The sequence below is a fragment of the Oncorhynchus tshawytscha genome, linkage group LG30, assembly GCF_018296145.1.
Source record: "Oncorhynchus tshawytscha isolate Ot180627B linkage group LG30, Otsh_v2.0, whole genome shotgun sequence".
NCBI classification, from domain to species: Eukaryota; Metazoa; Chordata; class Actinopteri; order Salmoniformes; family Salmonidae; genus Oncorhynchus; species Oncorhynchus tshawytscha.
Window position 1 is genome coordinate 17,754,327 of NC_056458.1, and position 20,343 is coordinate 17,774,669.

The window sequence follows — 20,343 nt, forward strand, 5'->3', positions numbered from 1 at the left end:
TACTAACTAGTTTACAGAAGCTGTCAGCTTTGTGTGTTGACTAAAACAGTGGCCAATATATGAGTGCCATACTATATTGATATGGTAAGATACGGTGTACCTTGGAAATCACTGTAGTGCTATATTCGCATTGATATCGTAATTAAATACATTTTATATAATGAACAGGATTTTTGCATGTTTATGTTTCATGTCATGACATACAAGCGTGCTAACAAACTCTTTGCTTTGCATTATATCTTCACATTTCTTATGTTTTAGGTCTTATATCTGCTATCATTGGTAACATAAGTAGTGGTGAATGTAGAAGATTGTCTCTGGTTTAAACCATTGCAGACAGTCAGAATGCACTCTAACAGGATTCTGCTGCAAGGCCATGGACCCGGTGACACCGCCCAGACACACACGTGTTGTAATGTCTTAGATCTCCGTGTGAGGGCACCATTCTCATCAAATCAAATTTCATTGGTCACATACGCATATTTAGCAGATGTTATTGCTGTTGTAGGGAAATGCTTGTACCAGTTACCAATCTCTGAGATTCATCAATGCAGTATACTGTATGTACACACACACGCACACACACGCGCGTGCGCGCGGATGGATGCCAGCGGCAGAGCAGGCCACGTCATAATATGGCACCGGGACTACTGCAGAGTAATCCATCAGACTTTAGACTTGACCCTGCATTGCCATTAGACTGACTGGGAGACCAGACACCACTGCCACGCAATGCAGGGATCAATTTAACTAAGGCAACTCCCCAAAAGATCTGGACAGGCTTTATACTGACTATGCCTATAATCAGATCACCCTGCTTTTCCTTGTTGGCTAGCCTCTTCTACAGTAAACTACGTTATCATTGACATCCAGTTGCCAGTTGTGTGCAAATAAGCATCACATTGCTATTGTGTGAGTCAGCTCCATATGGCTCTCCTTTCTCTTCCTTCCTTCCCTTGTGACCGCCAGGTTTAGAGGACTGCGGGGGAATTAACCACAAAATAATAAACACATCCTCGGGGGAATCTGCATTATTCACCGTGTGGGTTTCAGGAAGGGGATGTTGAGTGGGGGAGACATTTCATTCAGATGGATGTGACTATGAGCTATGTTCAAGACTTTCATTTAATCCCACCAAATATTTCATATATTTCTGTGGCACCACTGTCTTTAGACACATGTACAGGCTGCAGTTGGAATCTCCAGTGCTTATAATTAGCTGGAATGCTTGTCACTCAAGTCCTTCCTCTGACGTTAACTGAACAACACAGGTTGTAGGGGGCATATGATTGGTTAGAGAGGGATGGGTAGGGGGTGAGGTTTGAGTGACGATGAGCGAGACTGGTAAAGAGAGAGAGAGATGAAGAGAGAGCGCTTTACTGCAGTATCACTACATTTCGGCATCACTCATCAAAACTCTGCGGCATGCGGACGAGAACGGCAGATGCCGGGGTTGTACTGAGTGTAGGGTCAACATGAACTGTAATTAGATACCCTAGCACGGAGCTGCCAGATTTTCATCCTTCTTGCAAAGCAGCTCTTCATTTGTGCACTTGATAGCGTTTTTCTGCTTTCTATCTTAGTAATTGGCACCCGTTTGTTTCCAGAGCAACTCTGTAACAAGTTTTGTAGTGTAGGCCTACCTCACAGCTAGATACTTCACATATCACCCTAACGACTATCTACATTAGGCTATAAAGCCCGGTAATAAAAACATCTAGAAATGGCAAAAGATGCCGAGAAGAGCACTTGGAAGGACACCATATGGAACCCCAGTACGCGGGAATTTTGTGGCAGGACAGCGAGCAGCTGGGGTGAGTCTAGTCGTTGACCTGGTGATGGTCGCCTGCAGCAATGCAGCACATATGGCCCCTCTACCTCTAAAACCATGGAGGAAGACAGGTCTGTCATCAATGACGTGAGGCCCATTGTTTAGTTTTAGCAACAACCACGAAGGGTAAAGAAAGCATCAAAACATCGGGAAATCCAGTTACATGTGTTTTGCTTGAAATTAACATGCTATATTTGTAGGTTTAAAAAGTATTCGTGCGATTTGAAATGTCTGTATAATAGATCATTTACTACAACACTACTAATATTCAACTTGGACTTGAATAATGTATTGTAATGGGTTTCTAAGCTCATGCGGAAATCGACTGCCGCACGAGCATGCTTTTGCGGCACAGTCGATAGCGCGCCGGACCCCTTAAGCTAGCGTGTAACCTTATTTGGGTTATGAAACAAATGCCTAATTCGATAATAGTTAGCTAACTTGTAGTATTTGGGTTGCTTGAAAGTTGTCATGTTCAAAATGCTCAACAGCTAGCAGTTTAATCAGTCACTTTAGACCGCGCAGTCAGTCCCGACCGTAAAAAAACATGTTATTCAAAACAGATTTGTAATTGACAACAACTAGCTGGTTCGGGTTTTTAATTTGCACAGTGGTGATGTCGTTTCCTCATCAATATGTTTTTATTTACGCTGATGAAGAGTGACAGACACTGTTTCTACCTTGCCACAAGCTAATATATATATATATATAGCTAGTTAGGTATGCATAACATGCACGAGTCATGACAATTGACAAACGCTCCTCATTTTAGTTTCGTCTCATCGATATTAGCTAGCTACTAGTACTAACTTTGTCAGCCAGTCATGAAATTGGCTAAGTAATCCAACCCGTTAATGTGCACGATATAGTTCCAGCCCTAGCCTCCAGAAATACACTGCAGTGGAGAAGTAAAGAAAAACTCAATGATAATGTTCCCACTCACGCTAGATAAGAACCCAGCAAACATGTATGTTTTTAGAGTGGCACGTGACACCCGCCTGCACGCAGTTACTGCATTTAGTTAGAATTTTACTACTTCGGCTTCAAAGTTTGAAATAAATGGTTAAAGTTATTTTATTTTTAAATGAGCAGTTCCGCATCTCATTATCTACAGGCTTTACAATGATGTCATGATCATCCTTTAATTGTACACTTAGGAATGCGTAGAGTCAATTTGACCAGGCGGAAATGTAGAATTTGTGAACAGATTTTAGCATAGCCTGTAATGCGCAATTTAAAGCTTCTGCCTCACCCGAGCATCAGTTAATAAGATTGGTTGCTGTTGTAACGATTTTCCTCTTCTTCTGACAAGGAGTAAGAGAGGTCGGACCAATGTGCAGCGTGGTAAGTGTCCATTGTAGTTTATTAAACTGAATACAAAGTGAATGATACAAACGGAAACAGTCCTGAAATGTGAAACAAACATTACAACAGGAAACAATCACCGACAACTCAAAAGTGAAACCAGGCTACATTAGTATGGTTCTCAATCAGGGACAACGATTGACAGCTGCCTCTGATTGAGAACCATACCAGGCCAAACACAGAAATCCCAAAACATAGAAAAAGGAACATAGACAACCCACCCAACTCACGCCATGACCATACTAAAACACAGACATAACAAAAGAACTAAGGTCAGAACGTGACAGCTGTCCAGTGCAAGGCTGTGCTGAAGCTCAGATGTGCCATTATGTGTGGTTTGAGCTTGTGTGAGCTCATGAAATTTTGCCTACATTATTATTTGTATTTATTAATTTCACTGAGTTTTATGCGCAATGTGTCTGGACATACAACCTGATCTCATAGACTAGACGAAACATAGTAAATGGTAAATCCCGGACACTTAAATGTGTATAATATGTTACATTTGGTATGGTTGCGTAAGACAAAAGGTTACTGAAGGGTGGATGGGTGGGCTTATAACGCAAACATCTAGCAACCTGAAGGTTGCATGTTCAAATCTCATCTTGCACAATTTTAGCTAATTAGCTACTTTGCAACTACTTATTATTTTTGAGCAACTTCTTAGCATGTTAGCTAACCCTTCCCCTTCCCCCAACCTTAATCCTTTTAGCTAACCCTTCCCCAAACCCTAAAGTTAATCCTTCATTCTAACTCCTAACCTTAACCCCTAGCCTACCTAACATTAGCAACAACAAATTGGAATTCGTAACATATCATACGTTTTTAATATTTGGAACATATTTTACATTTTGCAAATTTGTCACATACATCCACCAATGAATGCATGCCATACGAAACATAACATGTCATACTACAAGGAATTGCAAAAATCACTGAAGCTGGAGTCATATCTCCCTCACTAACTTTAAGCATCAGCTGTCAGAACAGCTTACCGATCATTGACACAGCCCATCTGTAAATAGCCCACCCAACTACCTCATCCCCATATTGTTATTTATTTATTTGCTCCTTTGCACCCCAGTATCTCTACTTTCACATTCATCTTCTGCACATCTATCACTCCAGTGTCAATGCTAAATTTTATTTATTTCGCCACTATGGCCTATTTATTGCCTTACCTCCCTAATCTTACTACATTTGCACACACTGTATATATATTTTTCTATTGTGTTATTGCCTGTATGTTTGTTTATCCCATGTTTAACTTTGTGTTGTTGGTGTCGCACTGCTTTGCTTTATCTTGGCCAGGTTGCAACTGTAAATGAGAACTTGTTCTCAACTGGCCTACATGGTTAAGTAAAGGTGAAATAAATTAAACAAATTAAATGGAGTGTATCAGATTTTTAAATTTAACCTCTATTTAACTAGGCAAATCAGTTAAGAACAATTTCTTATTTACAACGACAGCCTACGTACATTTATGTACAGAATAATCTGAAATGCTCTGTGACCAGGTTGGGACATAAGGGTTGAGGCAGTGGAACTACACTATATATACAAAAGTATGTGGACACCCCTTCAAATGAGTGGATTTGGCTATTTCAGCCACACCCGTTGCTGACAGGTATATAAAATCGAGCACACAGCTATTCAATCTCCATAGACAAACATTGGCAGTAGAATGACCCATACTGGAAAGCTCAGTGACTTTCAAGGTGGCACCCTGCTAGAGCCCCCGGTCAACTGTAAATGTTGTTATTGCGAAGTAGAAACATCTATGAGTAACAACCGCACAGTCGTGAAGTGGTACGCCACACAAGCTCACAGAACGGGACCGCCGAGTGCTGAGGCACGTAGAGTGTAGAAATGGTCTGTTCTCGGTTGCAACACTCACTACCGAGCTCCAAACTGCCTCTGGAAGCAACGTCAGCACAAGAACTGTCAGCTGGAGTGGTGTAAAGCTCGCCACCATTTGACTCTGGAGCCGTGGAAACGCGTTCTCTGGAGTGATGAATCATTCTTCACCATCTGGCAGATGAATCTGGGTTTGGCGGATGCCAGGAGAACGCTTCCTGCCCAAATGCATAGTGACACCTGTAAAGTTTGGTGGAGGAGGAATATTGTCTGGGGCTGATTTTCATGGTCCGGGCTAGATTTTCTCTAGTTCCAGTGAAGGGAAATCTTAACGCTACAGCATACAATGACATTCTAGACAATTCTGTGTTTCCAACTTTGTGGCAACAGTTTGGCGAAGACCTTTTCCTGTTTCAGCATGACAATGCCCCCGTGCACAATGCGAGGTCCATACAGAAATGGTTTGTCGAGATCGGTCTGGAAGAACTTGACTGGCCTGCACAGAGCCCTGACCTCAACACCATCGAACACCTTTAGGATGAATTGGAACACCGACTGCGAGCCCAACATTAGTGCCCGACCTCACTAATCTGAATGGAAGCAAGTCCCTGCAGCAATGTTCCAACATCTAGTGGAAAGCCTTCCCAGAAGAGTGGAGGCTGTTATAGCAGCAAAGGGGGGACCAACTCCATATTAATGCCTATGAGGTGTCCACATACCTTTGGTCATGTAGTGTATTTTAAATTAAATTAATATGCCGTTGACCACCATTTAAAATACTATTCTCTGTTGTACTTTGTAAAGACTACAGTGGGCCTCTTGAGATTGAATACTCATTACTTTAACCTGTCTTCTGGTGCAGAGCGAGATTTGAGGGCCAGTTGCTACTTCAAATAGCCTCAGCATTGATAAGGCCTGTTATTAACAAGGAGATGCCCCGCCCCTTTCGGAAAAGCTGAGGCTACACAAAACGCAAAAGTAGTGGGTTTGTGCTATTGATTTCAACTACATGCTATTAGGTTGCAATCAATATTACACAGCAGGTTTTGTTTCAGTGAAGAATTATTTTGATAAGAGAAATTATATCTGCTAAGTGTCAAGATCAGCACGATAATCTGCACAACCAAGATCTGCAATAATATATGGTAATGTATCTAACATGCGAGATTTCAAACGATGACCGCTACGTCATAAACACCCGACCTGAAGCTATTTCAAATGTTCATGAAAATAATTGTGCGCATATCAAGATTCAAGTTTTTAATTTCAAGTGCAGAAGTGTAGTGAAATGCATTTCTTTCTCCAAACCGAACAATGCAGTAATCAATATCAATGTAGTGCTGAACATAACATAAGGTAGAACAAACACACATGAAATAAAAATGAGAAATAAGAAGAACACGAGAAAGTAAGCACACTATATACAGAGTCAGTTCCAATACCATATCACTCAATACCATATCACTCTATATGTATAGGGGTAAGGTGACTAGGCATCAGGATATAGGATAAACAAAGTAGCAGCAGCCTAAATGATGATTGTATGTGAGTGTGTGTGCGTGTGTGTAGAGTCAGTGTCAGTGTGTGGAGTCCTGTGATTATGCATATAATTAAATACATTCTGTTAGCTATTTAGCAGTCTAATGGCATATGGCTCTTTTCTTCCAATTTTTTTTTACCCCCTTTTCACCCCAATTTCGTGGTATCCAATTGTTAGTAGTTACTATCTTGTCTCATCGCTACAACTCCCGTACGGGCTCGGGAGAGACGAAGGTCGAAAGCCATGCGTCCTCCGAAACACAACCCAACCAAGCCGCACTGCTTCTTAACACAGCGCGCATCCAACCCGGAAGCCAGCCGCACTAATGTGTCGGAGGAAACACCGTGCACCTGGCGACCTTGCGTGCACTGCGCCCGGCCTGCCACAGGAGTTGCTGGTTGATGAGTTGATGAGACGGGATATCCCTACCAGACTAACCTGGACGACGCTAGGCCAATTGTGCATCGCCCCACGTACCTCCCGGTCACGGCTGGGAGGCTGCGACAGAGCCTGGGCGCAAACCCAGAGTCTCTGGTGGCACAGCAGGCGCTGCGATGCAGTACCCTAGACCACTGCGCCACCCAGGAGGCTCTGTTCATCTTTCCCTCAATCCTGACTAGTCTCCCAGTCCCTGCTGATGAAAAACATCCCCACAGCATGATGCTGCCACCACCATGCTTCCTCCAGGCGTGACTCTTGGCATTCAGGCCAAAGAGTTCAATCTTGGTTTCATCAGACCAGAGAATCATGTTTCTCATGGTCGGAATCCTTTAGGTGCCTTTTGGCAAACTCCAGGCGGGCAGTCATGTGCCTTTTACTGAATGTGTGTGTATGTGCACTCTGGACACGTGTGGTCAGAATGCAATTGAGTGAGTGAGACACAGAGGGGAAAGGGAAATGGAGGAACTTGCGTGATGCCTGGCTTGTTTTTTTTTTTTTTTCTACGCAAATGCGCATGTAGGCCTACAAATGGAACACTAGAGTCAAAGCAATTCAACGTGTCTTGAAGACAATAAAAAATGTTTTTAAAATCGGGACAAAATGTCATTTGCCCATTCGGGTAGCCACAAATCAGATTCCACCAGATAGTTTCAGTATTTGAAACAAATGTGATCTCTGGTTAAAGATCACATGTTGAGGTCTGTCGAGACTCATGCCCATCCACACCTCCGACGTTAACTTTTTTTTTTTTTTTGTTAGAGGCTAAATGCTAACGATCAAAAACAAACATAAACTAATTGCAAAGAAAGACAAATCCGGGTCATTAAGTTAGACAAGCTAGTAGCTACCAAATCTAATTTATGGTAAGTGTAGACATATTCAGTGCATTTGGAAAGTATTCAGACCCCTCATGTTGTTACGTTATAGCCTTATTCTAAAATGTGTGTGTATATATATATATATATATATATATATCTCTTAATTACATAAGTATTCAGACCCTTTGCTATGAGACTTAAATTGAGCTCAGGTACATCCTGTTTCCATTGATCATTATCCTTGAGATGTTTCTACAACTTGATTGGAGTCCACCTGTGGTAAATGCAATTGATTGGACATGATTTGTAAAGGCACACACCTGTCTATATAAGGTCCCATAGTTGACTGTGCATGTCAGAGTAAAAAACAAGCCATGAGGTCGAAGGAATTGTGCGTAGAGCTCCGACATGACTGTGTTGAGGCACAGATCTGGGGAAGGGTACCAAAAATGTGTGCAGGTCCCCAAGAACACAATGGCCTTCATCATTCTTAAATGGAAGAAGTTTGGAACCCACCAAGACTCCTCCTAGAGCTGGCCGCCTGGCCAAACTGAGCAATCGGGGGAGAAGGGCCTTGGTCAAGGTGATGACCAAGAAGCCACTCCTCAGTAAAAGGCGCATGACAGCCTGCTTGGAGTTTGCCATAAGGCACCTAAAGGACTCTCAGACCATGAAAACAAGATTCTCTGGTCTGATCAAATCAAGATTGAATTCTTTGGTCTGAATGCCAAGCATCACATCTGGAGGAAACCTGGCACCATCCCTACAGTGAAGCATAGTGGTGGCAGCATTATGCTGTGGGGATGTTTTTCAGCGGCAGGGACTAGGAGACTAGTCAGGATCGAGGGATAGATGAATGGAGCAAAGTACAGAGATTCTTAATGAAAACCTGCTCTAGATAGCTCAGGACCTCAGATTAGGGCATAGGTTAATCTTCCAACAGGACAACGACCCTATGCACACTGTCACGTCCTGACCGTAGTTCCTTTTTTATGTCTCTATTTTAGTATGGTCAGGGCGTGAGTTGGGGTGGGCATTCTATGTTTTGTGTTCTATGTTTTCTATTTCTAAGTGTTTGGCCTGGTATGGTTCCCAATCAGAGGCAGCTGGCAATCGTTGTCTCTGATTGAGAACCATACTTAGGCAGCCTGTTTTCCCACTATGGGTGTTGGGTAGTTATTTTCTGTTTAGTGTGTGTTGCACCTGCCGGAGCTGTTTCGGTTGTGCCTTTTGTTACTTTGTATTTAGTGTTCAGTTATATTTAATAAAATGCCGAACACGTACCATGCTGCACCTTGGTCCTCACCTTCTTCCACCAACGACCTTTACACACACCGCCAAGTCAACGCAGGAGTGGCTTCGGGACAAGTCTCTGAATGTCCTTGAGTGGCTCAGCCAGAGCCCGGACTTGAACCTGATCGAACATCTCTTGAGAGACCTGAAAATAGCTGTGCAGTGATGCTCCCCATCCAACCTGACAGAGCTTGAGAGGATCTGCAGAGAAGAATGGGAGAAACTCCCCAAATACAGGTGTACCAAGTTTGTAGCGTCATACCCAAGAATATTCGAGGCTGTTATCGCTGACAAACGTTTCTCCATTCCAGTGGGTCAGACGTTTACATACAGTAAGTTGACTGTGCCTTTAAACAGCTTGGAAAAATTCCAGAAAATTATGTCATGGCTTTAGAAGATTCTGATAGGCTAATTGACATCATTTGAGTCAATTGGAGGTGCACCTGTGGATGTTTTTCAAGGCCTACCTTCAAAGTCAGTGCCTCTTTGCTTGACGTCATGGGAAAATCAAAAGAAATCATCCAAGACCTCATCCTTGGGAGCAATTTTCCAAATGCTTGAAGGTACCATGTTAATCTGTATAAACAATAGTACGCAAGTATAAACACCATGGGACCACGCAGCCTTCATACCGCTCAGGAAGGAAACACGTTCTGTCGCCTAGAGATGAACATACTTTGGTGCGAACAGTGCAAATCCATCCCAGAACAACAGCAAAGGACCCTGTGAAGATGCTGGAGGAAACAGGTACAAAAGTATCTATATCCACAGTAAAACGAGTCCTATATCGACATAACCTTAAAGGCCGCTCAGCAAGGAAGAAGCCACTGCTCCAAAACCGACATAAAAAAGCCAGACTACGGTTTGCAACTGCACATGGAGACAAAGATTTGTACTTTTTGAGAAATGTCCTTTGGTCTGATGAAACAAAAATAGAACTGTTTGGCCATAATGACCATCGTTGTGTTTGGAAGAACACCATCCCAACCGTGAAGCACTGGGTGGCAGCATCATGTTGTGGAGGTGCTTTGCTGCAGGAGGGACTGGTGCACTTCACAAAATAGATGGCTTCATTATGTGGATATATTGAAGCAACATCTCAAGACATCAGTCAGGAAGTTGAAGCTTGGTCACAAATGGGTCTTCCAAAGGGACAATGACCCCAAGCATACTTCCAAAGTTGTGGCAAAATGGCTTAAGGACAGCAAAGTCAAGTTTTTGGAGTGGCAATCACAAAGCCCTTACCTCAATCCTATAGAAAATGTGTGGGCAGAACTGAAAAAGCGTGTGCGAGCAAGGAGGCTTACAAACCTGACTCAGTTATATCAGCTCTGTCAGGAGGAATGGGACAAAATTCACACAACTTATTGTGGGAAGCTTGTGGAAGGCTACCTGAAACTTTTGACCCAAGTAAAGCAATTTAAAGGCAATGATCCCAAATACTAATTGAGTGTACTGCCCCACTGGGAATGTGATGAAAGAAATAAAAGCTGAAATAAATAATTCTCTCTACTATTATTCTGACATTTCACATTCTTAAAACAAAGTGGTGATCCTAACTGACCTAAGACAGGGAATTTTTACTAGGATTAAATGTCAGGAATTGTGAAACTGAGTTTAAATGTATTTGGCTAAAGCGTTTGTTAACTTCCGACTTCAGCTTTATGTAATGAATTATGGTTTCAGTTTATTTTATTTTATGCATTTGCAAACATTTCCAAAAGCCTGTTTTTCTTTGTCATTATGGGGTATTGTGTGTAGATTGGTGAGGGGGAAAACCATTTAATCCATTTTAGAATAAGACTGTAACGTAACAGTGAAGGGGTCTGAATACTTTCCGAATGCACTGTACAAGTGAAAGTGAATGAGAGAAATTGACTAATCTCATGCACAAAGGACCTTAGTTCATGTAAATGTAATTTTTCTATGATAGCGCACACTGCTGAAATTAGCTGGGGTAGAAATTCACTACTGTTCCTTGGGGAAATGCAAGTGTGTGTTTGTGTGTTGCACAATTATGGAAATAGTTCTTAGATCCCTTGGCAATTTCAGAAGTACATGAATATTAAAACAGCCACAGCACATACATATTATTTTATCCTTACCATGTTTTCCATTCACAGCCTCTGTTTGATAACCCAGATTCAAAGCAGCGTCCACAGTATTCATTGATGTTTGAATACTATCCTCTTTTCAAAGGCGTCCATGTTGCCATTGTAGGAGGGAAAGCACAGGACGCTGCCGGCCAATTCTGTACCACCATTATATTATTTGCTTTCAACTCTCCCTGTGATGGGGGGATGAAAAGAGCAAAGCGGAGGAAGGGTGAAAAATAGAGGGACATGGTGATGAGAGGTCAGGCAGGATAGCTAGTAAACTGGATACCCTCCTGGTGTGGCCAGGGTAAAGGCGACCCTCTCTACACTCCTCCTGACCTGGGTCTGCACACAACACTCAGTCTGTCTCTGGGGGGGGGGGCGCCCACCATGACGCCCCATGAAGTCAAATAAATCATCTCCTACCTGATTGTAGTCCCTCACTGCATTGGTTAGACCAGAGCAATAGTCTCAGCCAGGGCTAGACGCAGGGCCTGTACACTATCTCTGATTACTCAGCAGGGTTTTTCCATCTTGCACTGTGTGCCACAGCAGCCCTTTCCATCTCGCCCCACAGGATGCCGCTCTGCACTCCTCTTTTTTCCTCTTACGCTCCTCTCTATGAGGTTACATTTCAACGTAGATTCCCCACCCTGGGGACTGGCAGACCGTCACACTCAACCATTTACTCTCACTCACCACGAAGGTCCAGTGTTTGTAACCATAACCTGTGGAGAAGCTTCTTCTTGGCATTTGGTTATGTCTGCCCATGGCCCTACGCAGCACTGGGCCTGCTGACAAAGGGAGCCCCCATGGTGTCGACAGGGCCCAGGGGAGGAGCTCCGCAAAGGGGCCCATCCAGCACAGACACAGCAAGCCTACGCTCCAGGACTGGCCTCAGTTGTCCATGCTGAGAGTGCAGAGGAAGGCAAGGAGGGCTATTGATAGGCTCAGTCAACTCACCTGCTTAATTAATTATATTTTACTCTAAATTGTATATCTCACTTGCTGTATGATCATATAACATTTAGCAGCTGAGGTGATTTTATGTTGTCAATCCAAAAGATGATTTAAACAATAGCCTTTCTGGCCTCCCAAGTGGCGCAGCGGTCTAAGGCACTGCATTGCAGTGCAGATCCGGGTGTCGCTACATATCCGGGTTTGATCCCAGGCTGTCACAACCAGCCGTGACCGGGAGTCCCATAGGGGGGTGTACAATTGGCCTGGGTTTGGCTGGGGTGGCTTTACATCACACAGTGACTCCTTGTGGCGGGCCAGGTGCCTGTAAGCTGACTACGGTCATCAGTTGAACGATGTTTCCTCCAACACATTGGTGTGGCTTAAGGAGAGTGGTTTGGTGGGTTATGTTTCAGAGGTTGTATCAATCAACCTTTGCCTCTCCCGAGCCCTTTGGGGAGTTGCAGCAATGAGACAAAATCGCAATTGGATATCACGAAATTGGGGAGAAAAAGGGGGGTAAAATACAACAACAAAAAATAAAAATAGCCTTTCCCTTTGGGCCCTGGCTATACTGGTATGATACACTGTTGGTATTTTCTCTAAAATGTTTGCGTAAGTGGGCTTCTGTACATGGCTCCAAATCCCTTGACCTAATCTCCAGGGGCTTCTCTCCTCCTCCACTCTTCCCTTCTGTCATCACTCCTTCCTCCCTCTTTTTCACTCTCCCCCTCTTCTCGGCTCTCTCCCCCATTGTTGGAGTTACTTGATAATTAATTTGAACAAAGTCCAGACATTCAATCCTAGATTAATCAGCCCTGTTTAACAATGGGCAAAGGGCGTGTGTTTGTTTGCAGGTTGTGTGTGGTCGGTAGTGTGAGTGCAGACATCAAAGGAGAAGTGTGCATATCCAATTAATGTTTCCACAAATAGTCAATATCCATTAAACATGTTTGTAGATTTCTATTTAGAGAAATGTGTAAGAGAGAGTGTCTTTTCACTTTTAATTGTTAGTACGTTATAGTGTGATAAAGACAGAGAGAGTGGTATAGTGTGATAAAGACAGAGAGAGTGGTATAGTGTGATAAAGACAGAGAGAGTGGTATAGTGTTATAAAGACAGAGAGAGAGTGGTATAGTGTGATAAAGACAGAGAGAGTGGTATAGGGTGATAGACAGAGAGAGTGGTATAGGGTGATAAAGACAGAGAGAGTGGTATAGGGTGGTATAGGGTAATAAAGATAAAGACAGAGAGTGGTATAGGGTAATAAAGACAGAGTGGTATAGGGTAGGGTAATAAAGACAGAGTGGTATAGGGTAATAAAGACAGAGAGAGTGGTATAGGGTGACAGAGTAAGACAGAGAGATAGTGGTAATAAAGACAGAGAGTGGTATAAAAAGACAGAGAGAGAGTGGTATAGGGTAATAAAGACAGAGAGAGTGGTATAGGGTAATAAAGACAGAGAGAGTGGTATAGGGTAATAAAGACAGAGAGAGTGGTATAGGGTAGGGTAATAAAGACAGAGTGGTATAGGGTAATAAAGACAGAGAGAGAGTGGTATAGTGTGATAAAGACAGAGAGAGTGGTATAGTGTGATAAAGACAGAGAGAGAGTGGTATATTGTGATAAAGACAGAGAGAGTGGTACAGGGTGATAAAGACAGAGAGAGTGGTACAGGGTGATAAAGACAGAGAGAGTGGTACAGGGTGATAAAGACAGAGAGAGTGGTACAGGGTGATAAAGACAGAGAGAGTGGTACAGGGTGATAAAGACAGAGAGAGTGGTACAGGGTGATAAAGACAGAGAGAGAGAGTGGTATAGTGTGATAAAGACAGAGAGAGTGGTATGTATAGGGTGATAAAGACAGAGAGAGAGTGGTATAGTGTGATAAAGACAGAGAGAGTGGTATAGGGTGATAAAGACAGAGAGAGAGTGGTATATTGTGATAAAGACAGAGAGAGTGGTACAGGGTGATAAAGACAGAGAGAGTGGTACAGGGTGATAAAGACAGAGAGAGAGAGTGGTATAGTGTGATAAAGACCGAGAGAGAGAGAGTGGTATAGTGTGATAAAGACAGAGAGAGTGGTATGTATAGGGTGATAAAGACAGAGAGAGAGAGAGTGGTATATGGTGATGAAGACAGAGAGAGTGTGATATAGGTGAGAATTGTCTGTTAATTGAATGATTAGAATATTCTGACCCCTGAAACATATAATTGTATGGAATTGATTGGAATGTATAAAATCATAATCAATAAATGTGTCTTCCTAGTCAGAATTAGGGTAAAGACAATATGTCTTTATGGTATTATAAACACAGACTGTCTGAGCTTGGTGCCGACCTGACTAGAGATTGGGAGAGAACAGGGAGTACGTGTCAAGAACAAGGTCACAAAGCTCTGGCGGCTGGGTAGCAGGACGTGTGTGCGTCTGTTTGTGTGCATGTGTATGTGCGTCTGTGTGTGTGCGTGTGAATGTGTGGGTGTGAGAAGTCAGTATAAAATGAATTGTTTTGTATTCTTGACTTTAGAACGTTCTCTGAATAAACTGTGCTAACCTTTTGTATAAGCTGAGTCTTTGACTAATTATTATTATACCCATGGTCTTACAAACCTCGGGGATTGGTCAGAGCTATTGATTGATTGTTATTATCATTGGGATTGGAAATTCTCTTATCAATTGGTCCTTCGAGACGGATTCTATCTCAATGTATTTTCCTGCCCTGTTTGCTTAAAATATGTCCTGTCCAAGCCTCAAAGGACCATGTCTTCCCCTATTTATTATCGATGATGAATAGGATTTCTGTTCCTGTTGTAATACCAAATCAATACGAGCCAATTCGAAACCTTCACAGACAGTGCTTACAGAATCCTGAACCTCTTCCTCACTAGAGTCTATTTCCCCGCTCCCCATAATTTGTCCTGTCTCATTTCCACTTTCTCCTGTGAGACTTGCCTAGTGAACTGCTTATCTCTCTACCTTTCCTAGCTCGGCTCGCCCCCACCCTACTAAGTTCTGTTTAATGGTACGGCTTGTCTCGGGACGCATTCCACTGAAGAAAGCAATTTTTAATAGTTGACTATACGGGGCCTTGAGTCCCTCCACTGACGGGGATTCTTTTAACCAAATATTCTCCCGTAGCGATATATATATATAATATACTACTACTGGTCAAAAGATAAAACTACATTTTCAAATAACATGACCAGATCACAGTTACTTCTCTGGAACCCTCCACCAAGAGAACTTATTGTACCCTTATGGCCATCGGAGGAGAGACACAAGAAAGTCTGCCCTTAGTCCAAGGCTATGCCATTTCTTTCTTCTCATTGGTTCAAATTACAACTATGTCAAGGAACTATAAACTCGTAAATAATTATCAGTTACTCAATTTACCTTAAAATCAGTATCACAAATTACCTTAAATCATTATCCAACTGGCCCTCCCCTGAGGCTGATCAGACCCCAAAGGAAAAAGCCATGATAGAGGTCAAGAGTCATACCACCCTTTTACGGTCGTGTTACTCAATTGATATCTTCCCAGAACATTCCCGTATCAAAATAATTCACGTGTTTCATTAAAACTCAGAAAATAAAACTTATCATACTCCACATGTGTGTACCCCTTTAAGATTTTGTGTCTATAGAAAAATGGAAATCTCCACAAACCCTGAAGCTAAAAACAAACACAACATATCCAGGACTTTTCAATTTTGGTAGAAACATGCCTCTATTTCACTCACTCGCTCCCTTCAAGATTACAACCACCGGAAAACATTTCCACAGAAAGACAATGAAGCATTACTTTTCCCCCCTAAAAACCTTTGTCAAACTACCCCGATGCAGTAACCCTAACGTTAACTACAACCAAAACCTAATGATCATTCCATTTTACTCCTTCCAATCATTAGTTTTAGATTTCCTCAATGGTGATATATGAAACCCATTCAGTCCGTCTGCAGACAGTCTCCCCAAATTCTTAATAGGAATATCCTGCCATTCGATACCCACAACTGTGATTAACGTGCACTGTCCCTTTAAAATAAAATTAACTAACCTGCAATCCCCTTTACCGACCGGACATGGTTCCACGTAATGGAAACACATTATAATGTTTAGAATACGTTAACATCCTGGGGCCTGTTGCACAAAACTAGGATAAGGGATTAAGCCAGGATATCTTGGTCTTGGTGATCCTGGCTCAATTGATCCGTAATCCGGTTGCACTAAAGATGGATAGGGGGCAGGAGGATATGTTATGGTATAAATTACCATGGAGATTTATTCTGTGGAGCTAGCCTGCTCCAGACCAGGCTAAATTCCAGGATCTATTTAATCTCATCCCTAATGTCAGTCAGCAGTCACCACAAATGGAAACCAATAGTTATTTCACTGCTCACTATACATTGTTATCACATATAACTAGACCCACTGTTATTATTTAAACGTTTGTGATCATTAATTTCAATGATTTTGGATAAAAAATGATTTTTAGATGTTGCTATCATTAGATAATTTACAGTTTCCCATAGACTATAAGGCTATATATAAAATTATAGAATATTAGGGCCACAGAGGGGAAAAAACAAGTCATAATATTGTAACCAGTTGTTTTAAAGGAGGACAGTTGTTAAAATGACAGATGTGGGGCATTTCGTGAAATTGTACTTCAGTATGGTTTCATAAACAAAGACATGCTGATGTGCCAGAATATTAAGTATCACATTGTCATAAGTATCAAAACAATATGTAGCTTTTCTGCAGAAAGAACCAGCCTCATAAATTTATGACTTTATCCTTTTTCTTCAGTGTGGCCCTAGTACTCTGTCATATAAACAAACACACATTCCATATGAATATAAAAACAATGTGTAACATTATGTTCCTTTATTGAATAAGGACAAAACAAAGCAGGTAAACCATCAGCTCCTTTCGAAACTGAAGTCACAGTGACTCTACAAGATGGAAAGCACAGAATCAAGCATATTATACAAAATGATACATTTCAAAGGTCTGTATATAACACACCCTGCATGTCTGCACACTAAAATAAATGCAGGACAAATCCATACACATCAACTGAACAGACAAATGAATGGATGCAGTAGCCTCCCTGCAGCCTTGTATTACACACAGTATACCGCACAAACATCAGAGGCCAAATTCGTCAAAAACGAACCCAAAAAACCCAAATTCCTCTGCCACCGCAGGACATATTTAACCAAAATTGAAAGCACACATACTAACTAAAATAATTCAACACATATTGTTCCCTCAGCAGCCGACCACTGTCGTCATCAGGGAAGATTGCCGGATTGTCCCAGTCCATGGCTGGTGGCACTCTGGGGGCCCTCTCCTTCCTCAGGCAGGCCACATTGTGGAGGACAGCACAAGCCACAGTAATATCACATGCCCTAACAGGGCTGACCCTTAATTTGTGAAGGCAGTGAAAGCGTGCCTTCAGGAGGCCAAAGGTAATTTCAACTCTGGCCCTGGTCCTGGCATGGGCATGGTTGTAGGCCTGCTGTGCTTCCTGGGGGTCTGTGAAAGGTGTCAGGAGAAAAGGCTGGCAGCCATACCCACTGTCTCCCAGCAACACACCAGAGAATTCACCTGTCAACACAAAATCTCATCATTACTACCTCATAAACACAGTGATATTCTTGACACAGCCATGATGGTTATAAATAGGGGTTGTGTGGCTTACCTTGTGATAGGCACTGATAGATTTCAGAGGCCCGAAAGATTCTGGAGTCATGGACTGAGCCAGGCCATTTTGCCACAACATTGCTGATCACACAGTCAGCATTGCAGACCATCTGAAATCATAAGATGAGGAATATTACACCAATCAATGCACATCACTGGCAATGCAGAGTGTTCATCAATGGACAATATCAAAAAGTTATGTTCACCTGAACATTAATGCTGTGAAAGAATTTCCTATTCACAAAATCGGCCTCATGGGCACCTGAGGGGGCTTTTATCCTTATGTGTGTGCAGTCCACTGCACCAGTGACATTGGGGAAATGGGGAAACCTGTCACACAAAGTAATGAGTATCCTACTATGTGTTAACAGTTGTCCTGTAATTTGTAGATCCTCTTACCTGCAATCCTATAGAACTCCTCTTTGATGTCACAGAGTCTTCTGTGGCCAGGGAAGGAGATGAAGACATCTGCTAATGCTTTGATAGCCAGACACACACTCCTTATTGTGCGGCAAATTGTGGCCTTGTTCAGCTGTTCTGCATCCCCCACTGAGTACAGGAAGGCTCCACTAGCAAAAAAGCGCAAGGCCACACAAACCATTTGCTCCACACTCAGTGCATGGCTCCGTGCAGTGCGGTGCTTAATCCTGGGACCCAGTAGTCTGCATAGATACCTGATGCCATCTGCAGAAAACCTGTATCTTTCATATAGATGGTCATCAGGGAAGGCCAGTGGGTCCAACCGGTCCCTGAAGACCCTTTCTCGCCTGAAGGCTCTCCTCAGCACAAGTGCTTCTTCATCCACCACATCTCGCACGAATGGGCATGCCATTGTCAGAGCAGAAAGGAACACACAATTTTGGGCCTTCATATAGGCTAGTGGCCACACCTGGTGCTGGGGGGTGGGCAAAAGAGGGCGATGCCTTATAACGATGACTTGGTTGTACTGATTGCTGGGAAAATAAAAAAACCTTAGAAAGATGCCACCGTCCTGTGTGCTCACAATAAGAGCTCATATGTCATGGCTCACTTGACTTTACGAGAATATACCTAATTTTTATTTTGAGCTGTGTCATCTTCTTGGAGCTGGGGGAGGAAAGAAAAATAATGATTAATACATTTGTGTTACAGTTAGCATACAGTGTACATTGAAGGCATATCTCACCTCCCTCTCAAGTTTTTTTATTTCAAGGTCCAGTTTCCTAATTGTCCTCTTTTTTATTTCGAACTCCAGTGCAAGATTTTCCATCTTTTTCTTCTTGTACTGAATGTCTGTCTGCCAGTTCTATTTGGCGCCGGAGGTGGTTGCCATACAACTTTCTGATAGCTTGTGAGCTCTGTGAACACAATACAATTAGCGCAGCTGGAATTTGGCAGGATGTGGTGTCCTTTTATTAATACGCACTATGTTGCCAGGCTGGTTTTCCCACTGTATAGCATCTGGGTCCTGTAAAAGAAATTAGATTTTTTGATTTTGATGAGGACTCCTCACCATTGTAGAGTAAATAGTACTTTCACAGTCTTAACATGATACCTCATGCCTTCTGGAATCCAGAGAGATGGTCTCCTCCTCATCATCGTCTCCATCATGTGCTGTTGCTGCTGCACTGGGGCCTTCACCCTATCACATTTAATCGGATTCATATTGAAGCTAGTAGACAAGACATGCCAGGCCTACAGTATGCCTTTGATGGAGTACTCACTGGATCAGCATCATCTGGTGCTTGTGCTGGTGGCTCTAACAGGAACACATTGCTGCCAGACACTGCAAGGCAATAGGTAAACCAAAGTCAGACAGTCCAAATTGATTCAATATGAATGTGGTTGTATCCCATGTAGAGATGGAAGGACATACCTTGAATGAAGCGGGTGGCATCTTGGGAGGAACCTATGCTCGTCTCTTTCCCCCAGGGATCCCCTCAAAGACGGGCCTGCCTTTATTTAGCTCCAAGGCCATGTCCTCTGCTGGGGTAAGGTCAGCCTTTGGTGACCCACCACCCGTGCCTTGTCTGTGGGTATTCTTTTTCACTGCTAAAACAGTACAGACAATGTGTGAGCAGGTACCTTCTGGGTACAATATATGCTTGTGCTTTGTTAAATATTAGTCAGGGACCATACCATTCTGCAGAATGTTCTTGTATTTGATTTTGACCTGCTGCCATGTCCGTTTTGGCCCGTTCATGTTTAATCTACACACACACACACACACACACACACACACACACACACATTTAATGGAGTCACACTGCAAAAATTACTTGGTATTTTTGTCTTGTTTTCAGTAAAAATATCAAAAAATTATCATAGCTTTATACAGTGTGATGGAGTTACTTTACACAATTTCACTCATATCTGCAGTGCATTTCAATAAAAAATGTAACCGTTTCATAATTACAGTACAACTGCATTTTTGGAGATGTGAATTAAATATTTGAAT

At 42.6% G+C, this 20,343-nt stretch overlaps 1 protein-coding gene and 1 long non-coding RNA gene across 2 annotated transcripts in view; one reads left to right on the top strand and one right to left on the bottom strand.

Moving 5' to 3' along the window:
• Positions 1-1,332: 1,332 nt before the first annotated feature.
• LOC112228636 (sodium/potassium-transporting ATPase subunit beta-2) overlaps positions 1,333-20,343 on the top strand; it is a 28,180-nt gene continuing 9,169 nt past the window's right edge. Inside the window, exon 1 of the mRNA XM_024394115.2 lies at positions 1,333-1,814. Coding sequence (XP_024249883.2) covers positions 1,724-1,814 — 91 coding nt within the window. The 5' untranslated portion in view covers positions 1,333-1,723. The remainder of the gene's footprint in view (positions 1,815-20,343) is intronic.
• Positions 17,763-18,377, bottom strand: LOC121841413. The gene is made up of 3 exons (XR_006080435.1): positions 18,306-18,377; positions 17,905-18,016; positions 17,763-17,810 (listed from the first exon to the last, which is right to left on the bottom strand). It is a non-coding gene; the product is annotated as an uncharacterized LOC121841413 (long non-coding RNA).